This window comes from Podarcis erhardii (genome assembly GCF_964252035.2).
Source record: "Podarcis erhardii genome assembly, chromosome: 6".
Lineage (NCBI taxonomy): Eukaryota > Metazoa > Chordata > Lepidosauria > Squamata > Lacertidae > Podarcis > Podarcis erhardii.
The window spans coordinates 49,627,376-49,649,719 of NC_138510.1; the positions used below are offsets into that span (position 1 = coordinate 49,627,376).

The following is a 22,344-nucleotide window of genomic DNA, read 5'->3' on the forward strand; positions in this document are numbered from 1 at the left end:
GGTGAAGTCTTAGAAAACTGAGAGTGTTCCTTTGCTTTCTCAGATGTTGGTGGTATTCAAGTCTGCACCCATTCTGAAACGAGCCCTCAAAGTGAAGCAAGCCATGATGCAGCTTTACGTTTTGAAGCTTCTCAAAGTGCAGACCAAGTATTTGGGGCGACAGTGGAGGAAGAGCAACATGAAGACCATGTCAGCAATCTACCAAAAAGTGCGGCACCGGCTCAATGATGACTGGGCTTATGGCAATGGTATGTCCTGGATCTGTCTCTCCTCTTTCCACCCACTCCAAGTCTTTCATAAGCCTTTAACTGCTATGCCAAGCCAGTTCCCTTAAATCACCCATCTGCCTTCCTGTTAACAGATCCCATCAGAAATTGCTAGGAGCGCATGGTGATGGCTCCACTTATCCTAAACAGAGCAAGCTGAGGAATGTACTTCCCCACCTCTAAATTGATGTTGCTTGTTAGACAGTGTGGTACAGTAACTATAGTGTTGAACTTGGACCTCATAAATACATGTTCAGATCCTTGCTATGAACCATACAGTGTAGTCTTGGACAAGTCACTGGGTCTCAGCCTTAAACCTATTTTCTACAGTGGAACCTCAGTTTTTGAGCATCTTGGAAGCTGAATGATTTGGAACACAAACACAGAAAACCTGGAAGTGATTGATTCTGTTTTCAAATGCACCTTGGAAGTTGAACTGCTTTCTGCTGCATGTTTTTCCATTTTTTCAATGGATTTTGCTGACCGCCCATTGATATTCAGTTTTTGAACATTTTGGAAGTCAAACAGTCTTCTGAAATGGATTACGTTCGAAAACCAAGGTTCCATTGTACTAGAGTGACCATAAAGGACAAGATAGAGTCACTCCATACTTCTTCATAGAAGGTTGGAATAGAAATGTGAGATATTATTGATGTCTGTGTCTGCTGGGAAGTCCCTTTGCATCTCATCCCTAGAAGTTGTATTTCTTAAAGATCTGCCAAATGGGATGACATAATGCTGGACTGCCTGTATAACATTGTATGGCATTTTCATTGTGAGGGTATGACTGGAGCTCTTCTGCTCCTTTAGCTGATTGTTTGCTTCATGACTTTTGCAGATCTGGATGCACGTCCTTGGGACTTCCAGGCTGAGGAGTGTGCTCTGCGTGCCAGCATAGAGCGTTTCAACTCTCGCCGTTACGACCGGGCACATAACAATCCTGATTTTCTACCTGTGGATAACTGTTTGCAGAGTGTTCTGGGCCAGCGCGTAGAACTGCCTGAAGATTTCCAAATGAATTATGACTTGTGGCTGGAAAGGGAAGTTTTTTCTAGACCCATCTGTTGGGAAGAATTGCTCCAATGACGTTTGAGAAGAGGGAATTGGAGCTAGTACGTGTGCCCAAGGACAAGGCAGCTTCTCTTTGGTCAACCGGGCATAGAGAGAAGAGATAAAACTGGTTTTTCATATGGCTTGTAATCTGCAGTTCTTTCCTTCTCCTCCAGGTGGCGGCATGGATTTATACTGCTCTCAAGGTCCTAGCAAATATGGCTTTCCTACATCTTTTGGGCTGCTTCAATTACTGATTGGTTTAGAAGGTGCTAAATGGATTCAGAGTAGTTCACTTTGAGGCTCAGATCAATTGAAAAACGCTGAGCAAAATACCAGTGTCAGCTTTGATTGCTATTCACGTGATCCTTGTTGGGCTTCTGTCCTTTGACATGGCCAGCTGTTCTGTTCCAAAAGTAGTATGGCAGCTTTTTTCTGCTATGCCCCCACTCTTATCCCAAAAGGACAGAACCCTTTCTCTGTTAGCTGCTAGGATGGAAAACAGTATCATGGTGGTGTGAATGAAAGGAGAAAAGCCTAGGTGGTGCATACAGTTGTTCATACTAATAGGAAAAGGAGCTATCTGGAGTCCCATCTAGTGCATGTAGGAACCTTGTATTATTGAGAGGATCGGGAGCAGGGAATAGGATGTGTTCATAGCAGCTGCTTCCACTCTCATCTGGTGGCCCTTCACAGGGAAGGCAATTTAACTGGATCAGGGATGTTACCTTCTTTTGTTCCTGTAGTGGCACCAAACATCTAAACAACTGCTGATCATGTCCCAGTATAATTGAATATTAATATCTATTTCTTTCCATTGAGCAGTCTTCTGTTTTGAAGGCTTCACCAGGGAAAGAGAAACTCTTGACATTTTCCCATTTCCATCAATGTGCCATTCTTTCTTCTTTCGTTTGCTTGAAAGCCTCAATTTTTGAATAGCTTTGCTGCACAGATGTGCATGCCAATGTAGTTTGCTTAATTTGACCCCTTGCCAGGGCACCTTGTTTGTGCCTGCGCTTCCTGGTTAAATGTCGCATAATCCTAGTCTCCTCAGTCTGGATGTTGGTGACCCAGGCAAGTAACTCATCCTACCTTGATGCTCCATCCCAGTCTAGTTCACATAAACAGAAGATGAAGTGGCAAGCCTGTGTCTAGACTTTCCCACTGCAAGTCACACCCACAGCCATCTGGAATAGTACTGTCAGTCCAGACAAAGGTTTGCCACTTCCAATTATGTTTTGTAAGAACCTAGTCTCTGGGTTCCTGCAAACCAGGACTGTGAATGTGGTAGAAGTAAAGGCATTTACTTTAAGTAGATAAGTGGACCTGACAATAAAGTAGGTGCTTTCACTTCCCTAGGAGATGGTATCTGCTCTGAGAAGACTCACAACCAAATCTAGGTGTAGCCTGTTGTATTTATAAACATTCAGGAACAGGCAAGTACAGTAGGTCATCACCAGGTGCAATACAGTAGAATGCATTTTCCTATTTGTTTGTTTGTGCTTTGTAGTCTTGATTATATGCTCAGGCTACAATTCTAACATATTTGGAAGAGAGCCCCATTGAACAGGCCTCCTGAGTAAATATGTTTAGGTCTGGGATGCCATTAAAATGCTACTGTGGGAGTGGGTGGGACTGCTCCAGCACTCCACATTGAGCCTCGATTACTTGTCCCCAAACACTCCCAGCTGTTTAACTTTCATCACTGAGGTTACAGAGTGTCTCTCAGGCAGACAGCAGCAGGGACCAAGACACAGTGTCAGCGTAGAATAAGAATCAAGTTTTAGCAAAGCCAATTCATTTGTTTTGAGCAAATGTCACCAGGCAGACATTTGCTCACTAATTGTAACGTAGCTACAGATGGGGCTCCAAGCTTCTTCAAGGTGTAACATACTGAGACCGTAGGGCTCCCCCCTCCCCATCTCTGCATTGTTAACAGTGTGATGGTGACATGATCATGCAACAGAAGCACATGGTCGCATAAAAGAATGAACAAGCATTAAAAACAACAAAATGCCTATCAACTTACAGTGGCTACTTTTGTGTATGAATCCTGAGATCTGTACGTATCTCCTGGAAAGAAATCCAGACAATTTCTGCTCACTGGAAATTAGGGACTTCAATGGGTGAGTACAGCATCTTTCTGGCTTTGCCCTCCTACTCACAGACTTCATAGAGCCTGGTGGCAAAATTAGCACCTGGGTGGATGTTGCCTCTTGACAGATGCAGCAGATAAATAACTCTTCTTCCCTGGGTTCAGTCAACCTGTCTCTTGGCTTACACCTCAGCTATCTCAATTCCTCTATACCATAATGGGAGATAGAACTGGAGACATGGGGTGAAGACCTGATTAGCCTTCCTAGGTTGAATTGGGAGTATTTGGGGGAGGCCTGGTTGCATGGTGGTTCCTTCATATGTACTTGCTCAGCTTATCTGTAAAATTTCTGATACCGGCAAACATCTGGCCATTTTTACCTTCTGGAGCACTACACTATTGGATTTTGTGTTTAAATTACAGTGAAAATGAAATCCAGCTATTATGGATAAATTATTCTTGAGCACTTGCTGGTCTGTGACACCGCTGATGGGGACAGACTGCAAACTTGAAAGCTGCCTTCCTCTCCCCCACAAGTGCATTGATGTCTGTGGATGGAGAGGAAGGATACTTGCATTTTCCTTGGTCATTTCAAGCAATCTGGGTTATGTACTACAGAAATGAACCAGGAATGTAGGCAGTTAAGATCCCTTCCAGCACAGTCCCCTTGCAGTAGTAGATTTGTTCACTACTTAAAGTTTTAATAGAAGACTCTAACCAGGTAGAAGAGAGCTTTCCAAACTTTTTATATTGGTGACACCCTTTTTAGACAGGTATCACTTTGCGATGTAGTAAATTCATTTTGCATCATTTCACAACACAGTAATTGTTTTACTAGCAAACCAGAGGTTAAACTTAACCTCTTTTTAGCCTCGGGAACAGCGTGGGGAGCATTCACGTGACACGCCGACACACTGATGTGTCGCAACACACAGTTTGGAAAGCTCTGTGGTAAAGTAAGGAATTGCAAACTGTGGACAGTATCCAGCTAACATGTCCCATCATCACAAGGATTTATACTTACCCCCTGCACATGCCCTGAAGGGGTTGCAGGAACCCCTAGAAAAGGCTTCCTCAACCTCGGCCCTCCAGATGTTTTGTGACTACAATTCCCATCATCCATGACCACTGGTCCTGCTAGCTAGGGGTCATGGGAGTTGTAGGCAAAAAACATCTGGACGGCCGAGGTTGAGGAAGCCTGCCCTAGAACATATTTAAGGGGCACACAAGGGGAGGAGAGGGGAGATCCGATTGTGCCAAGTGGAAATCTTTGTGCTGAAGGGTTATGTTACTCAGGGTTACTTTAGATAACCCAGTTTTTTATTATTTACTACTACTTACTCCTCAAAAAAAAAACCACCAACAACACCTCAGGGCATCTCAACAGAAATAATTTTAAATGGCAATGAACAGTTTTATGCCTTTGCTGTGTGATCTCTAATCTTTCTGAAATGTGTCTAGCAGAATTGCTCTAATAGTGTACAAAGTTAAATTCTTGCTAAGCTGCTCAGACTATGGTTTTCCTTGTTGAAAAACGAGAAGAGTCTCATAGCAGTGTAATTAGATAAGAAGAAACAGTTCCCCTTTCTGGAAATGAGACAGCGAGTTTATTCTATTTATTATGAAGATTTATGTTCTACCTTTTTACAAAATACCTAAGTTAACGTACTATCAAGATAAAAATACACCATAATACAAGAGAATGGGCAATCACAAGTGGGGAGAGTGCTCTTTGACTCATGCCCTGCTTGTGGGCTTCCCATAGGTATTTAGCTGGTCACTATGAGAACAAGACGATGGAATGAAGAGCTTTTGGCCTGATCAAACAGGGCTCTCCTTACGTTCTTAATATCATATGGATCCTGCCCCTCAGTTGCTTTGTTTTCTGCAAAGGCAAAGGCCCAGAGATTATGTATTGATGACTGGAATTCATAAGCAGTTTTTGAGAGATGAATTGATTCATCTAATAATACTTGGAGTGCAGACAAGGAACACTCAGGCTGCTCCTTTGGCCCAGAGGCAACTCATCAGCATTTTAGTGCACATTTCTCCGATGTAGTGTTTTGTGTGCAACATTCCCCAGTATACACATTTTTGTATGCTGACTTCACTAACATAGTGCGTTTCTATGCACACTTTCTCCTAATATTTATATATTTTGGCACACATCATTTCACGGCATTGCAAAATGCAGAGAAGTGTGAATTTCAAAGAATATTGATTTCAGTTTGTGCTGTATCAGGAAGTGCAAATTAAGGAGTAATCATATCAAATTGCAATCTGAATTGAAATTATCCCCCATCCAAACTTCCCCCCTTTGTTCAACTGCTAAAGTTCACAGTGACCAGCCATCACTGTGACATCAGAGGAAAATCAGCCAATCGCTGCCTTCCTTTTTTGTCCCTTCGCATTCCCTCATTCAGGCAGGGCTTGATTTACTAGCCCATTGAACAAGGCAATGCTGCTCACAGTGAAGAGGCTGCTTGGGCAGCAGTGCCGCCTTCAGGTATCTGGTGAGGAGAGGATCTCTCTGGTGAAAAGCCTGGTGTGTGAAGAGCTCAATGTCCCTGAGAACCAGCAGACCCTGTTGTTCCAGGGGAAAGTGCTGGAGGGGGAGCACAAATTATCAGACTATCTCATTGGCCCAGAGTCCATCCTCTATCTGGTCATTAAAAAACCTGAGCAAGCTCATCCTGAGGAGTCCTCAAAGCCGACGGCTGCCCAGCCCCACTCAGTGTGGTATCGACTCTCGCAAGTCCTGGAGAAACATTTCAGAACTTCCGACGCAGTGAGGGTTCTCGAGCGGGTGCTGAACGACTACTACAAAGGCCTTGGCTTGCTGAGCCTGGAAAACATCGAAGAGTTAGCAGGGGACCTCCTAAGTCCTGAGGAAGGTGAAGGTGAACCGGTGGCTACAGGTGAGCTTCCCCAGCAAAAGGGGCACCCCACAGCCCCAGTGTCTGAATCCAGGAAGGATAAAGCGACCCAGACTGAGCCACAAGAAATGCTAGGAGGAAGGTGGTGCTGGAAGAAATCTTGAGTAGACTTATTTAGAGAGGTCTAAGCGAAAATTAAAATAGCGATGGTGTATGGAACATGGAGCTGTGCCTTTATGTACCAAGGAGGAAGGAGGTTTAGTAAATGAAGATGACCATTTTTAAAAGGACCAGAGCTTCAGTTGGTATTGAAACTAGTGCTGGGCCAGATTTTTCACAGGCAAACAGTTTTGGCATGAAAGGGAAGGCTAAAAGTTCACTGAACAGCCCCTGAATGTGCTTACCCTTACTGACTGCTGCTTTGGTGCCATTCCCCCCCCCCCTCCACCCCGCCCCAGGCATCTCATTTCTGGCTGTGTGTTCCCAGCTAACTGGCTGCCTTGTTCCTAGTGTGGTGATGTCATGGCACCACACAGCAAATCAGAGCTGGCGATGCCCAATTTTCCTAAGGCCAAATGAAGCCCTAATTTACACTCACTCTTGAGTGAAGGAAGCCTGCATTGCCTCAGTGCTCCCTGTGTTATCATACTGCACTGGCCATTTAATTGTCTGACAGAACAGCAAGGCATCAGCACCATTGTCTTGGCAGCAGGTTGATATGTTCTGTCTTCTCCCACAAATAGGTTTTTTTTGGGGGGGGGAGCCACACCCTGAAAAATCACCGTAAATGGGGCATTCTGAGGGAGGTGCAAAAACACCTATGAAAACAGTCTCCCCGTTTCAGACCTGCCTCTATCATAGGTTTATCTCCTCCACCACTACCATCAAACTAGGCTTGTATCCAGGTACATGTAAGGCAGCATGTTCTTCACTGATACATGGTCCTTGGTTCCATCTTTGGCATGGCTATTTAAAATACTGGTGTCCAAACAGTGGAAGATCTCTAGCAAGACTCCATGAACTGGTTGAGCCTGAAAGCCCTGGTTGAGATGGACAATTGTCCTTGTACACCCTCTCTCTGTACATTGAATCAAACATCATTTTCTTAAAGTCAGTGTGTCATATGGGAGCATATGGCTGGCTGGCTTCCCAGGACCACAGGCAGGAATTCAAGCATTTCTGTGGCAGCTTCCCAATTTTGTGCTGGAGCTGAAGCAAACAGTTGGAGAACCATTCCCAGGATCCATTTTACATGTTTTCCCCAGGAAATGTATTGGATTCTGCATGAAAAGTGACTGTTCCCCTACCTCCAAGTAGAGCTATTCCACTCCACTTCCCAAGAAAGCAGTCTCCCAATTAGTAGTGGGTTGTTGTTTCTTCACATATACTAAGCTGGTATCAGCAAGCTGCTTCTGAAATGCTCGTTTTGACATGGTTCCCAGCTTGTCATTGCGTTCCTCCACTGAGTTAACTACCCAAGAACTCAGCAGAAGTGAAGGAATGTTTTCAGAACTGGAGATTAAAACTGACATTTCACTACAGAGGTAGTGGGGCAATTAAAGCACCAGACTTCTGAAGAGTGCTACACCCTGCTGTGGAGATGAGATCGCTGTCTTCAAACATCTAAAAGGTTGCCATGCAGAGAGTGGAACAGACTTATTCTCTGTTGCTCCAGAGGGCGGGACCAGAGCCAATGGGTGGAAATTGCAGCGAAGCAGATCTTGCATAAAAATGAGGAGAAACACCCTAACAGTAAGCGCTGTTCAACAACGGAACAGACTGCCTCAAGAAGTGGGCGGCTGGGGAGGGGGGCGGCTGGCTATCTTTTGCGAGAGGAATTTGAGCAGGGCCTGGATCTCTCATGGATGCTGTAATTGCATCCTGCATTATAGATGTTACATTGAGGCAACAGGTTGGACTCGATGACCTAAGGTCTCGTCTGACTTTTTGATTCACATGCGCATGACATCAAATTGTCTCATGGGGAGGGACATACTTTAAACATAAAACCCTACAAATGTTAAAATGGTATCTTCATGCCACCACATCTCTTGTCAGCCAAAACCAACCTTTTTTTAAAAAAGAGTTTTACATTGCTTTTGGGCTATATTCATGTAAGGGGAAGGATATTCCACAGCTGAGAGATAGACATGGAGAATACCTCCTTGTCTCCTTGCAGTTCTTACCTGGCATATATATGGTAAATTTAGTCCATCTTAGAAAGTGTGATGGACCATAATTAGAGCCAGGCTCAGGTATAGATGTTGAATCAAAGGTGTAATATGTGCCAGCAGCTCCAATAGAGCTATTCAGATCAAAGGACGAGCCATAGTTTGTCTGAAGTGATTCAGTGCATGATGAAGTCTGCAGCCACCACATTGTGGACAACATTTGAGCTTGCCCAAACATTGATTGCTGAAGAGAATCAAGAAAACTTAATTCTTTTTTATTCTCATCACTCAGTGACTGCAGAAGTCATCAAACCACCCTGAGATCTACAGATGGAGGATGATCTGCTGCTGCTACTGCTAAGTACTGGAAAAAAGAGCAACTATGTTTGCAGAACCATAGTTTGTCTCCCAGCCCTAGGGTATTATTATTTTATGTCTTTTCATAAGAGAAAATTAATGCCCATGGAGAAAAAGTGTCCCTTTGGTAATATATAAAGGGTTGCCTGAGTGTCATTTTTGCAACAGGTACATGCATGTCTGTCATGACTGCCCATCCCATGGATCCACCTTCTCTATACATTACAAAATGCACACCTTTTCCTGTATTGTGCAATGGCCACCCAGATGTTCTTGGACTCCAGCTGCCCTCATTCCTGACCCTTGGCCATGCTGGCTAGGGCTGATGGGAGCTGGGACTGACAAGAGGTGAATCTGGAGGATCACAGGCTTCCCACCCCTGCTACATGGAAATTGATTTTTCATATATGGAAAAGTAATATGGGAAGGAGCCAAAGAACACATATTTATGTAATATTGGCTGTTACAGCAAGAGTGCTGTGCATTGAGCTTTTCCTAGGCATTGAAACAATCAAGCTTAGCACCATGCACCACTGGTCTAATAACAGCGTTGTAGGCACTCTGCCCTCCACTGTTCCCATCAAACCACCAAACATTCCTTTGGGGTAAAATTAAATTGGCAGTAACCAAGTGCTTAATTAGCATGCAGTAGTAATTCTGTTTGTAAACACCAAAGCCAGAGGAATGAAATTTGAAGTAGCCGTGGAAGGTGGAATTGTTTAATGAGATGAAACGCATAAAAAGGACTGAGGGAGAGAAATAATAATATAATATAGCCAACACTGAAGCTAATAATATCAGTAATATAGCCAACACTGGAGCTAATATGTCTGCATCTGTGCCTATATGAGGAACATGAAAAGTGGGAGCTTTGGCCAGGCAGTGTCCCCTCAACAAACAGGGCTGTTGTATGCTGGCAGCAGACTGCTCCACTAACTAGATGCTGCCTTCAGCCCCAGCTTCAGTTTCCTGACCAGACCTCAGGGCAGTTTCCCATAGAGTGCATTGCAGTAAGCTAATGTTGAGGTTACTGCTGCATAGACCCCTGTGTGTCCAAGCTTTTCCTGCCCAGGAATGGTTGTCGCTGGCGTCCCAGCCAAAGGTGAGAAAAGGCACATAAGCAGTGATGATGGATCAATGATGATTGTTGTTGTTTAGTTGTTTAGTCGTGTCCGACTCTTCGTGACCCCATGGACCAGAGCACGCCAGGCACTCCTGTCTTCCACTGCCTCCCACAGTTTGGTCAAACTCATGCTGGTAGCTTCGAGAACACTGTCCAACCATCTCGTCCTCTGTCATCCCATTCTCCTTGTGCCCTCCATCTTTCCCAATACAGTATCAGGGTCTTTTCCAGGGAATCTTCTCTTCTAATGAGGTGGCCAGTGATGATTACCTCCAAGCTATATACCTGATCCTAAGGGAAAACAGTCCTTTCCAGAGCAGCCAACTGATCTATCACTCAGAACCACAAACGGCTCACCCGCTGCTGGGCCCCATTCTTGCCAGGATTCAGTCTCAGTTTATTGGTCCTCGTTCCACCCAGCGCTATATACATCAAGGTGCTTGTATGAAATTGCACACCCTCACCTGATTCAGATGTTACAGAGAAATAGAGGGAAATAGGGGAGAGTCATTTTGTTTGACTAAATATAGATCTTAAGCACCCTTCTGAGCACTTGCTTTTTCACGTGCTGAGAGACGCTGCTGTGGTATGGTCCTGATTTAGGGTGATTCGGGAGGAAATGATGCTTTCATGACCACCGAAGGACAATGGTGAAGAAGAACATCACCTCCCTCCCTCCATCTGCTCATACTGCAGTTTAGTGAGCATTAATTGCCTTATGATGGGAAGAACGAGAGCACGCCGGACAGTAATAGTCTAATCCCTGAAAACCGACAAAACAAGGTCCTGTTGAGATGGAGAAGCGCGTGACGTCAAGGAGAGGCTTAAAATATACTCCCGGGTTGAGGGAAGAAATCACATGACAGTTGTGAAACATGAGCTGCCCTTTTGAAGCACAAACCTAGGCAGAAGATTAAAGGGTGTGAGGGCAGGAGAGTAAAATTGCAGCTACTAAAACATTGTTTCTTTTCCATCCTTTTCTGAAGGCTCTGGCAGCATCCAGGGAGCCAGAACAGAATTATTTCATTCAGTTTACAGCCTTTTTGTACAAATGGCTGGCTAACCAGTTCCCCATCTGCTTTGCTTAACTGCCCCAGCTAGGCAGCCAATGAAATAAAAGCCGGGAGCAGTTCCTGGAAAGGGATAGCATTGAAGGGACCAGCTGCTGGTTCATGTTTGACTGCCCCCTATTAGCTGTTGCGGCTGGTTGATGAATGGAGCTCAGAACTGCATCCTTCGGCTTGCTTGCTTATTTGCAATTAACTATGGACTGTTTGCCTCGGCTTGCTTATTGGCTTGACATTAAATCTATCCCTTCGTTTAGCTGAAGGCTTATATATTTTGTGAATTTTAGCCAGAATCATTAGAATTAGCGCTGTGTAAAAAACAAACAAAAAAAACCCTCCCAGTGTTTTTCAGTTATTCTCCATCAATAAATAAAGAAAGATTTTCTCCTAGGTGGGGTGCTGGGTTTTTGCTGCACTTAACTTACTTTTGAGGTGGCTGGAGGGTATTTCTGTGAGTGTTGTTTTTTCATTCTCCAAATCATCTCCCTGGTGGTCTGCACTCTGCAACCTTCCCAAGTGCCCCTACATATGGTTTTGAGGAACTGCAGGATGGGAAGACAACAGGCCATCCAGGGGTTGTTCTATAACGGAAGAGGACATTAATTCATGTCCTCCCCACCCCAAAGCCACTTGTAAGTAAATGCAATCTCTTCTAAACCTAGAAGTTCCTAGAATTTCACCCTGAGATAAAAGGCATATGATAAACCACCCTCTTTCACAAGAGATAATGATTATCTGGAAATTTAAAGGCAGGACTTGGCACAGGGCTAGTGAAAATGGGATCATCATATTCAAAAGCTGTGAGCCTGTAGTTGATGTGGTGGTGTCTACCTCTCTCATTTGAACATAAGAACTCAAAAAGATATTTCATGGATCAGGCTAAGGGCCCATGTAGTCTGGCATCCTGTACCCCCAGTGAACAACCACAAGTATGTAGAAAGCCTGTGAGCAGGAACTGAATGCAACAGCACTCTCCCTATTTGTGATTCCCAGCAGAGACATACTTCCTCTGACAGTGGAAGTGGTGTGTGTGTGTCTTTGGACTTGTGTTTGTTGGGGTTCTGGGCAAGATGAGCTTTTGCTCGGACCCAGCCAGGGGTGGGGAACCCAGTGGCTTCCAGATGTTGCTGGACTAGGGCTCCCATCATCCCTTCTTATTGACCAGGCTGTGTGGGAAAGGTGGGTGCTGGAATCCAAGAACATCTGGAGGGCCACTAGATTCTAATCCCTGAGCAAGGCAGTGCCACATTTGCATGCAAGTTGCCATGCTAAAATCTGCCCTGATAATGTGGGGCTTGTTCCCGCAGTCACATTCTGTGTGATGTAGTTTCTTCAGCAGCAGTAATGTGCCTCTGCAATGAACTTTGGAAAGCTGAACTAGTCCTGTGAATGCTTTGACGCTTGTTGCAGAATCTGCTCCCTACTTATGTCATGAAAAGTATTGTGGAAAGTAAGTCAGACCATGCATGATGTGAGGAATTGTGACCAGGATACACTCTGGATTCACTGGATACACTTTAATCTGCCAGGAAAGTTAACGTAGTTTTGGCTTTCCTGTGTAAGAAGTGAGTGAGCCCCCAGACAACTCTACAGAAATCCAGGACATTCAAAGGTGGGGGCAATTTACTTCCGGAAAAAAAGACAGAGGCTCTTTTCTCTAGTCTAGGGAATAGTTCTTCCTAGTTTGTCCATAGGGTAAACCCAACCTTATTGCATTTTTCATTCAGCTAAAATTAGAACAGAGCACAGTACTAATTAGAAGTGTAGTCAATGCAGAGTAACATTACACGATTGTTTTCTACATCTTTCTGAGCTTAGTGCTTCTCAAATAAATCGGCACTTGCTATTCCCGTAATGGCATCATGATGACTCATGTTCAGAGTGTAACTCTCTGTACCACCCCAGTTGTAAGTGTAAAGTGATTCCTCATTTTGCCTTTATGTAGCAGCAAATTATTTCTCATTTTGTATGTCGGCATACCAGTGTTGCACCGCATGCATGTACACTAGCGTCAGGGGGCATTCCCCTTGCCTCTAGAAACCTCAGAGAGAAACACCTGAAACCTGAAGAAAATCATCTTTGTCAACTCTCGCTGGCATTTTATAAGGCATCCTGAGGATCTCTAAAAGACAAAATAACATGAGGGTGCAGATTCCAAAGGGGACGCTATTTCCTTGCTTCCAGTCTCCTCCTCTCTGTACCATTGAAAAGGGGCTTCAATCCAGAGCAGGGAGGCATAACATTTTATTCCTAGCGTGTTAATGTCTAGCACACTGGGGCATCCACTTACCATGTTGCTTCTTCAGAAAGCACTAGCAGTGTCTGCTGCTGGGACAGCCATCTAAATGGGTTACTGACCTGACAAGGTGGGCTACTTAAAGATGGCAGCTGAAGCCTGAAAAGGCGCAATTTAGAGAAAACTCAGACAGTCACGATGTCTGCATCGTTACCAAAGAAACTGCGCTTGCTGAGCATTTCCCTGCTGCATACAACTCTCAAAGGGCTCATGGGATGAGGAGATGGCAGCTTCAGCTCTGACCCAGTCTTGTTACTATTAAAACACCACCTTTTTCCTGAATGCTAGCCTGTTTCCTAAAACAGCAGCCTGCAAAATCCTCTCTCGTCAGCACCCATACTTGCCAAGATCAGTCTTTATCTCCTTGTGTTTTGACTTTCCTTCCCACAAAGACCCAAATGTTGATTTCTCCAAATTATTGACCCCCCCGCCCTCATCCTACCTTCCCTCTCCATCAGATTGAAACAGCTATGAATGAATGGCTGGTGGTCATGTGATTCTATCACCATGGAGACACATGGCAGCTGTAAGATGTAAGAATCAGGATCATAGGAGGGCGGCTGCATAACCAGCAAGTTATTTATAGGTTGCTGTTTGTGAATTTATGGAATCACATCTGTCTTTGAGCATCATGTTTCATATTCACTCTGATTCCGGTGGGCCAGGGCATTATTCTTTACAAGCGTGCATTATACAAATCCCCCAAGTCTATGAATTAATCCAGAGAAGGAAGGGTTCTCGGTAGCTTATACAATCTCTGAGCAAGCTTAGATCAGGCTGGTTTAAAATTCACATTAATTTTTTCATCATGAGATCCTCTCACAAACCTACTCAGACTTCTCAATACATAGGTCAAACCACATCTTTGAGCATAAGCTGCTGATGGCTGCTCCATGAACACATGAAGGAAAAGCCATACAGCAACCCATGATCATTTCTTAAACAAAGAGATTTTTATTTTGTTTTTCCATGCAGATAGGAAGCAGGAGCCAGCACAAGGCGAGATGTGGGATCACCTATTACAGGGTTGAATCTGAGAATTTTTGGTTGCTCGGTTTCTCATTTTTCAAATCTTAAATTCAGTTCACCACATTTCTGCAGCAATCTTTGAATTAAAAAAAATTGTCATGAAAATTATTCAGTATTTTAATGCAAATTTCTCCTAATAAACACATTTTTGAATGAAATTTTAGCTGATGTACACATTTTTGCAAACATTCTTTCCAAATATGATGCATATTTGTTTGCTATTTTCACCAATATATTCTTTTTTTATGCACACTTTAACCGCATATTTGATATTTTGCAAACACTGGTTGGTTGGGAACTGCATCACAAAATTTGGATGAGTGCAAATTTCAAAGTTTAGTTCTGTTTTGTTTCTTGCCTTGTTTTGGAAAGTGAGAATCTGATGGATTCACCTCTAAATGTGAACTGAATCAATATTCTCCCCCATCCCTAACTATAGGTACCCATTTCTGCCCCCTTTCTTAGAAGGTGAACATAATCTATTCAGTCCAACCTTAAACATTTTGTTATCCCCTAGGTAAAATTTGAAAAATGTGATCCAGCAGGCAGAAAGTTGTATCTGGATCTGGAGAGCTTAGCAGTATCCATAAGCTTTCTTTGGCAGAGCAAATAACAGTTTGGGGTGGGGACTGCTTATAGCAGAAAAATGATGGGAGAGGGTGAGGGGGAAAGAGTTAACCCACTGCTGGTTATTGCTGCTGGGTGGAGGTGTCAGGATATTATTTTATTAATTTTTGCTTTGCCAGTTCCATGCTTGCACAGCAGAGAGATGCAGATTGAACTCTTCTCTGGAGGCTAGACCAGCTTAGGATCCAGTGGATCCTTGCTAGCCCAGCCCTGCCCTGCCCCCATTCTACCCTATTTAGGACTTAGGTCATCAGTAGTTTGTGCCATCAGTGGGCACAGTAGCAGCTTTTGTGGAAGCTGATCCTCACCACCACCAGCAGCAGTGCCCCAGCCAAGAGAAACACCTGGATCCCTCCTGCAGCACATATCTGGGACTAGGGTTGTTCTGCTCAGTAGGACATGAGAAGCAATAGGAAAGATGGCTTCTCTTTTTAATGCTGCATAGCCTTTCTTCCTTAAATTGTCAGTGTAGAATCACAAATTTGTTAAACATCTAAATGAGCTAGGTTCTGCACAATGGATAAATAAGGTGATAGCCCTGCTGGAACGTATTTTAGTGGGGACCTTTTTCTTACTTATAAAATAATCCCCTTTCCACCAAAAAGAGAAAGAGAGAAAAGAAAAGACTCCCACCAAACAGAATGAACCTCTTGTCACACCTAAGGCTGTCCAGCACTTTGCCCTAACTCAGACTCCTGCCTTCCACACTGCTTTAGAAAAAATATAAACAAGAAGAGAACATTTGATTTATGTCTCCAAAGACACAGAACTTGACAGTATTTTGTGAGATGTCTCAAGGGACATAACCCACTGTCTTAAGCACACAGGGAAAATTCTGATAAATTGCCATTTAAAAAACCAAGGAAGCCAAATGTCAAAATATAAATAACTTTATTGGACAGGCAGGGTGGAGGTAAAAGAAGGGAAAAGGAAAAGTAACAACCATCTATAGATACCCAGCCCAGCAGATAAAATGGATAATGAAAATCTAACTGAGTCACCAATGTGCTATGTGCTTGGATGAAGTCTTTACCCACAGGCAGTTTTTCTTTTTAAATACCAGCACCATCAAGAAAGACACCCATATTGAGGTTATTGCAATATGGGTGCAAATGCATTTATATTTAATATTTATTTGTTTATTAAACTTATATCCTGCCCTTCCACCCAAAGGAAGGAGCCCAGGGCAGCAACCAACAACTGATATAACAATAAAACGTCCTTACATTATTCCAGTAGAGATGTAGACTGGGAAAGATCTTGACTTAAAGGCTTGTTGGAAGTAGGTGCTGAAAAGACAACAGAGATGGCACTTGTCTAATACTTAAGGGAAGGGAATTCTAAAGGATAGCACTAAGACACAATTGTGAGAAGCAGACCCTCCTGATAATGTGGCATCTGCAGGAGGACTTCAGCTGCACACAACAGTGATTGGTTGGGTATATAAGGGGCGAGGTGATCTTTCACATATCCTGGTCCCAAGCTGCATAGGCTCTATACACCAAAACCAGCAGCTGGAACTTGGCCCAGTAGCTTCACATGTTGGCAATATCCCGTCCCAGCGAGCAGTTGAGCTGAGCTTTTATGCTCCTTTACCAGCCAGGAGCTCATGCAGGAGGCTGCAAGATTGAATGCACCCTCTCTCCAAGCTCTGCATCAGACAGGGAGGGGGCACTTGCCCCAGTCCTTGCAGCACTTACCAACTGCCTCATCAGGGAACAAGCAAAGTGCTCAGGAACTCGCTTCCTTCTCCAGGCTCCTGGTACTGCAGTTTTTAATAGATTACAAAACAGATGAAATAAAGTTATTTCATTGACGGCCCTCATATTGTTATGTACAGAACAACACTGAGGGTGTTTAAACTATAATAACAACAGCAACTTCGTACATTAGTGAAGTTGGCGTGTTATTAGATGCACAAAAATGGCACCTACGCAGCAGAATCATCTGCCATGGCTGGCCTTGGGCTTATCACTTGTCTCTTAGCTTCAGTGTTCCTTGACTGAAAAAATAGGGTGTTCTTTGTCTGCCTTTGACCCGTTTTAGGGGTTGGTGTTAGAATTCCTGATCAGTAGTAGATTTGTACTTATACATGCAGGCTATCTCGTAGCTCAGAAAGGGACGCGGGTGGTGCTGTGGGTTAAACCACAGAGCCTAGGACTTGCTGATCAGAAGGTCGGCAGTTCGAATCCCCGCAACGGGGTGAGCTCCCGTTGCTCGGTCCCTGCTTCTGCCAACCTAGCAGTTCGAAAGCATGTCAAAGTGCAAGTAGATAAATAGGTACCACTCTGACGGGAAGGTAAACGGCATTTCCGTGTGCTGCTCTGGTTCGCCAGAAGCGGCTTAGTCATGCTGGCCATATGACGCAGAAACTGTACGCTGGCTCCCTCGGCCAATAAAGTGAGATGAGAGCCGCAACCCCAGAGTGGACCTAATGGCCAGGGGTCCCTTTACCTTTACCTTATCTCGTAGCTCATGGGGCTCAGCAGGCAGTTGACTCCACTCTCCATGTGCACTATTACAATGCAAAGTACTGTACTTTGCATCTGGCTGAAGTTAAGTGGACCTTAGGGTTTTAGTGAACAAGGAAGTTGAACCCAGAAGCTTATAGTCTGCCATTGTTGATTGGTGCTTGAAACTGGCAGCATATTAGCAGAATATTTGGTTTATGGACAAGCTCTGCTGTCATTTGCACAGCAGTTTGGAATCAGAGCTGCCACCTTTTTATGTCAGAAGTGCCATTCCCCTGGAACCTGGGGATGGTGGTGGATCAGATAGAACCAATACAGAATCTGGCAGACTGGGGGGTGATGCCAGAATGAGACTTGGTGTTTTATGGCTGGGTGGGTCATGGTAGAATTTGGTCAGCCATGAGTGGTTAATTACATCGATTGCTGCCGAACTTGGCCAAAGGCGCTTTACCATTTAAAACACCAAAACAAGGACAAGCGGCCTCAGGGCATTGGTGCCACTTCAGGAGCTGATGATGGCACTGGTTCCTCGGTTTGGGCTTCTTGCTTTCTGCTTTCCTCTCGGAGCACACAACTTTTTAGACAGATCCCTGTCTGTGTGGTGAAGATGCCCTGGCTGGATCTTTTCAAGTGATCTTTCCAAGTTTAGACTGCTCCAGAGGTTGAGCTCTCTGAGCTGGGAAGTTCCTGATTCTTCAGACCCAAACTCTGGGCCCTTGATAATACTGCCTTGCCTATATGCGTTGGAACTCTTCTGATCTTCCAGGTGGCAGCACGTCCATTCACACCACAGGCTGCTCGCGATTGCGGACACTTTCCCGCAGTGCCCAAGCGGCTCGCCTGAGGCATGCCGGGAAAAGCGCGCCTTTCACCGAAGCCTCAGGTGTTGGTTGGCCCTGCCGGGGAGGGGCCTCGAGGGTCCGCGGAGCAGCAGCAGCGTCTAACCCCGCTCGGGCCCCCATGCCACCGCTCTGGGGCGCCGGGTGTGAGTGCGGGAGAGGCGGCTGGCTGCTCCCCGCGACCCCCTCCCGCCGCCGGATCCCAGAAGGGCGGCGAGCCCAGCCCGTTGCCAGCCCAAGCCCCGCGCTTTCCCACTGACGCGCGTCGGCGAGTGACTCAAGCCTACGTCACGCGCGCCCGGCCAAAAGACGCTCTCCTTGCCTGGGGAAAGGCGAGCAGCGCCAAGGTGCTCTCGTGGCGACGGCGACGACGCAGCCTGCTCCGTGGGCTCTCGACGGCGACGAGCCGACGGACCTGAGAGAGCCGCAGAAAGAGCGAGCCTTCGGGGAGTAGGAGGAGAAGCGGCGGCGGCAGCAGCGGAGCAACTGGGCGAAGAGCGGCCACCTGGGTAAGCCGAGGCGCGCGGCTTTGCCTTCCTCCCATTGCCCAGCCGCCAGAGCACTTTCCCCGGCGAGTTGTCCGAGGTCCGCCCGGCCCAGCGCAGCCGCCTTCCGCCCTGCGTCCCGGAGGAGTTCCTCGACGGCGCGCCGACGGGGCGGGCAGCCCACTGGTAAGGAAGGTAAGGAAGAGTGAGCCCTTTGGGGGCAGGGGCAGCGCCTCCTCGCGCCTCCCCCGTCGTCTTCCCTCTGTTTCTTCCTGGTACGCAGGTAGGATCTGCTTGTTTCGCTTTACCAAAAGGACACCGGGGGGGGGGGGGGGAGAGAGAGAGGAAACTCCAGGTTGCTAGGCGAGGATGGAAAAAGGATCTCGCCTAGCAACTGGGGAGGAGGAAGGCAGGTGGACCAAGGGTGGAGAAAAGGGAAAAGGGAGCAAGGCGAGGAGGCGCGTCACCTGAAGCCTAAAAATAGCCAGCGATGCGGAACGGAAGGAGGCACGTTTGGGCGAGATAGATGGGGGGGGGGGAGAGACGAGCAAATCGCCCTTTGCTGAAGCCCGGAGGGATTGCCACGATCCCTTCCGAAGAGATGCTTGGAGAGCTGACATTTTAAGTAAGTATGGGGTGGGGAGCGGGGTATATAGCTCGTCAGTGGCCATCCTGAAATCCACGCAGCCTGAAGTGTGACCTTGATTGTAACATTGGGAAAGGAAGCAGAAACCACTCCGTCCTCATGAATAATGAAACGCCGGCGCTTGAATCCTGGCTCGTTTGGCCCCACCTCTCTCTGGGGCAATTCATCACAGAAGTTAGGGATATAGAAGATGGGCCACAAGAAGCTGCATTCATTTGACTCCTAAGCTGTGGTTTAGGGTGGGGGAGAGGATGCTAGAGGTTTGTCTTGTCTCGTTTTTTTTTAAAAAGCCTGGGCATTTGTGAAAATGCTGGTTGCATTGGAAAGCCAGTTCTGGATCTGCTTTTAGCCCTGGTGGGGAAAAAAGTTGCCATTGTATTTTATATAAATCCTATGCATTGATTTTTCCTTTTTAGTATGCTCTTTTTGAAATGATCAATAAACCCTTTTAAAATACAATCCAAGTCATCAGCTATTGACGTACGTACTTGAATGGGGTTTGGAAATAGAAAGTGACAGATCCAAATAGCCTTCCTATTAAGATGCACCTCTGACTGTAACATAACTGCCTAAAAAAATAGATTGTGTTTATGGTGTTTGCTCCTGATTTGCATTTGCAATTGGAAGCATGTGTGCAAAGCTCCATTAACACTTTTGCTTAAACCAGAGTGAATCTGGAGTCAAATTCTTATCTCCGGAGCTATGTGCAAGCTATGTGGGAATTTTAGTGCCCCAGAAGAAATGTTTAAATGGTGCCTACTGCACCATTTAATGGCACCATCCTCAGGCTGCTGGAGGATCATCCCCTGTCCCACCTCACCTGGTCCTTTTGCTTGTCAATCTCTGATAAGGCCTCCTTCACTACCATTCCAGGTCCTGCAGCTGGATGAACAGACCCCTTATTGGACTATCTGGTTTCCATTTCCTCCAATACGCCTTGCACTCCATGCCTTGATGTGCCATGACTTCTTAACCATTTATGGTTCATATCCAGCCTCAGCCCACTTTCCCACATCTTCCCTCTGCTCATTGCATCAGGTCCTCCAACCTCTGTTTGTTCCTTGTTGTGCATAAGCAGCAGAAGCACATGTGCCAAGAATTCAGGATGTACCTTTCCTCTTCTGCTGCAGCAACAAAAGTGCTGTTCCATATTAGTATGTTCCTAGATCTCCACCATGACTGCCTAATTGTAAGGCCAGCACGACATGTGACTCTCTCTACAAATGACATTGAATTACTATGCAGCATGCCCCTATAACGTAATAATGAACTTAGAAATCTGACTTATATATCAAGCTTGATACTGTCCACATTAACTAATAGCGGCTCTCATGGGCTTCATACAAGAGTCTTTCCCAGGCCTATCTGGCGATGCAAGGGATTGGACCTGAGACTTTCTGTATGCAAAGCAGATGCTCCGCCACTGAGCTATGGCCCTTCCCCTGGTTTTGGCCCTTCCTGTTTGTGGACATATGTTTCACAGATCCCAAGGTTAGATAAAACTGTCGGATAATCCAGCAGGGTCTCTTCTGTTGCACAGCCCATATGGATCTTCCCAGCCTGTGACTTATTTTTAGCTGCAGAGAAGCATCCTTTTAGAAGGGCATCTCTATCCATCTTGATGTTCTCAAGGGAATAATAAAGTTTCCATTTGCTTGCCTGTCTTCTAGAAAGCTCATTCTCTGATGCTGAGAGTCAATAGGGACTCTCAGACAGAATGTTGGGTCTAGGAGTTCAGGGTTCCATTCCTAGCTTAGCCTCTGCGTGGCCCTGGGTCTGCTCCCCATTTCTAATGTGACAAGAATAATAGTATCATAGAATTGTAGAGTTGGGATGGACCACAAGGGTGCAAGAATATCTTTGCCCAGCATGGGGCTCAAACCCACATGAGATCAAGAGTCATGCTCTACTGACTAAACTACCCCAGCAGTGATGGAACTCGCAAGGTTTTGTGTGTGTGTGTGTGTGTGTGTGTGTGTGTGCGTGCGCAGAAGGAGGATGAGAGATTTAAAATGAGTTTTAAAATGGCAAGGCACTTGGCGCAGCTAGAAGTGCCACATCCATTATTAATCATGGAGAATGCATTGCTGATGGCCTCTGGGGGGGTCCTCCTGACATCATTCAGCAGTGCCATCTCTCCATCTGTCCCTCTCCTCTTGCCCTTCCTCAAGGGTGACCTTTTCTCTTTCAGCAGCTTTGGGCCTCACACCTGCATCGCTCTGCTCCTCCTCTGTCTTCATGTCTCCCAGGGGAGTTAGAGAAGCCATTTTTTTGCCTCCTTTCTTTGTTATCACTACAGCAACCCTCCAAGATCAGAGAGAGAGGGGAGGGGAATGTATATCAGAGCAAGGGGAGGAAGCGGGTACGTATTGGAAGTGAACCGTATTCCTGTGGGTACATATTGGAAGTGAACCATAGTCCACGAAAGCTTGTGCCATTGTAAGTTTTGTTGACCTAATTTAAAGTGCCACAAGACTGTTGCTTTTGCTGCAAGAGAGTAAGATGGTAAATATAGTTTATGTTGGCAATGCTGTCTTCCATGAAGGTGCAGCCCCCAGTTTTAACCCTGAGTCCCCTGCTACTGATTTCCATGGGAAAATCAGCCTTCTGTTTTTGTACTAAAGAACCAATTTGCCCTCTGGCTCTAAATAGAAAAACTCCACCTTATGAATGTATTCACAGCATTAAGGGAGTCATATGATTACTGGCTTTCACTGCCTTCAAATACAGGGTCATATTGTTATGGCTTATATATGCTGCTATGATACCAAACAAGAAATGAACATGGCCTGTATTTGATGAATAGCCCCTTTTTACTCATTGTCTGGCCAATGATGGTGCAAAGTCTCGTTCTTTCCCTCTCTCCTCTGAAATATGAAAACAAATGGAGACATCTATGAAAGTATTGATGTGGGGACACAAAGAGTTGAGATGTGTTTTGTAATT

The 22,344-nt window shown here is 45.5% G+C and overlaps 2 protein-coding genes and 1 long non-coding RNA gene across 4 annotated transcripts in view; 2 read left to right on the forward strand and 1 right to left on the reverse strand.

Annotated features, from left to right (window-relative positions):
- Nucleotides 1-3,344, forward strand: part of STRIP1 (striatin interacting protein 1) — a 19,297-nt gene extending 15,953 nt beyond the window's left edge. For both annotated transcript variants that reach the window (XM_081866389.1, XM_081866390.1), the window contains exons 20-21: nucleotides 44-248; nucleotides 1,105-3,344. In XM_081866389.1, coding sequence (XP_081722515.1) covers nucleotides 44-248; nucleotides 1,105-1,352 — 453 coding nt within the window. In that variant the 3' untranslated portion in view covers nucleotides 1,353-3,344. The remainder of the gene's footprint in view (nucleotides 1-43; nucleotides 249-1,104) is intronic.
- The window catches only part of LOC309344179, an 18,362-nt gene extending 4,639 nt beyond the window's left edge, over nucleotides 1-13,723 (reverse strand). Inside the window, exon 1 of the long non-coding RNA XR_014157642.1 lies at nucleotides 13,296-13,723. This is a non-coding gene — a long non-coding RNA (uncharacterized lncRNA). The remainder of the gene's footprint in view (nucleotides 1-13,295) is intronic.
- On the forward strand, nucleotides 5,812-6,506 carry UBL4B (ubiquitin like 4B). Its single transcript, XM_081866436.1, has one exon. The coding sequence runs from the start codon at nucleotides 5,870-5,872 to the stop codon at nucleotides 6,449-6,451; it is 582 nt and encodes a 193-aa protein (XP_081722562.1). The 5' UTR covers nucleotides 5,812-5,869; the 3' UTR covers nucleotides 6,452-6,506.
- Nucleotides 13,724-22,344: the final 8,621 nt, after the last annotated feature.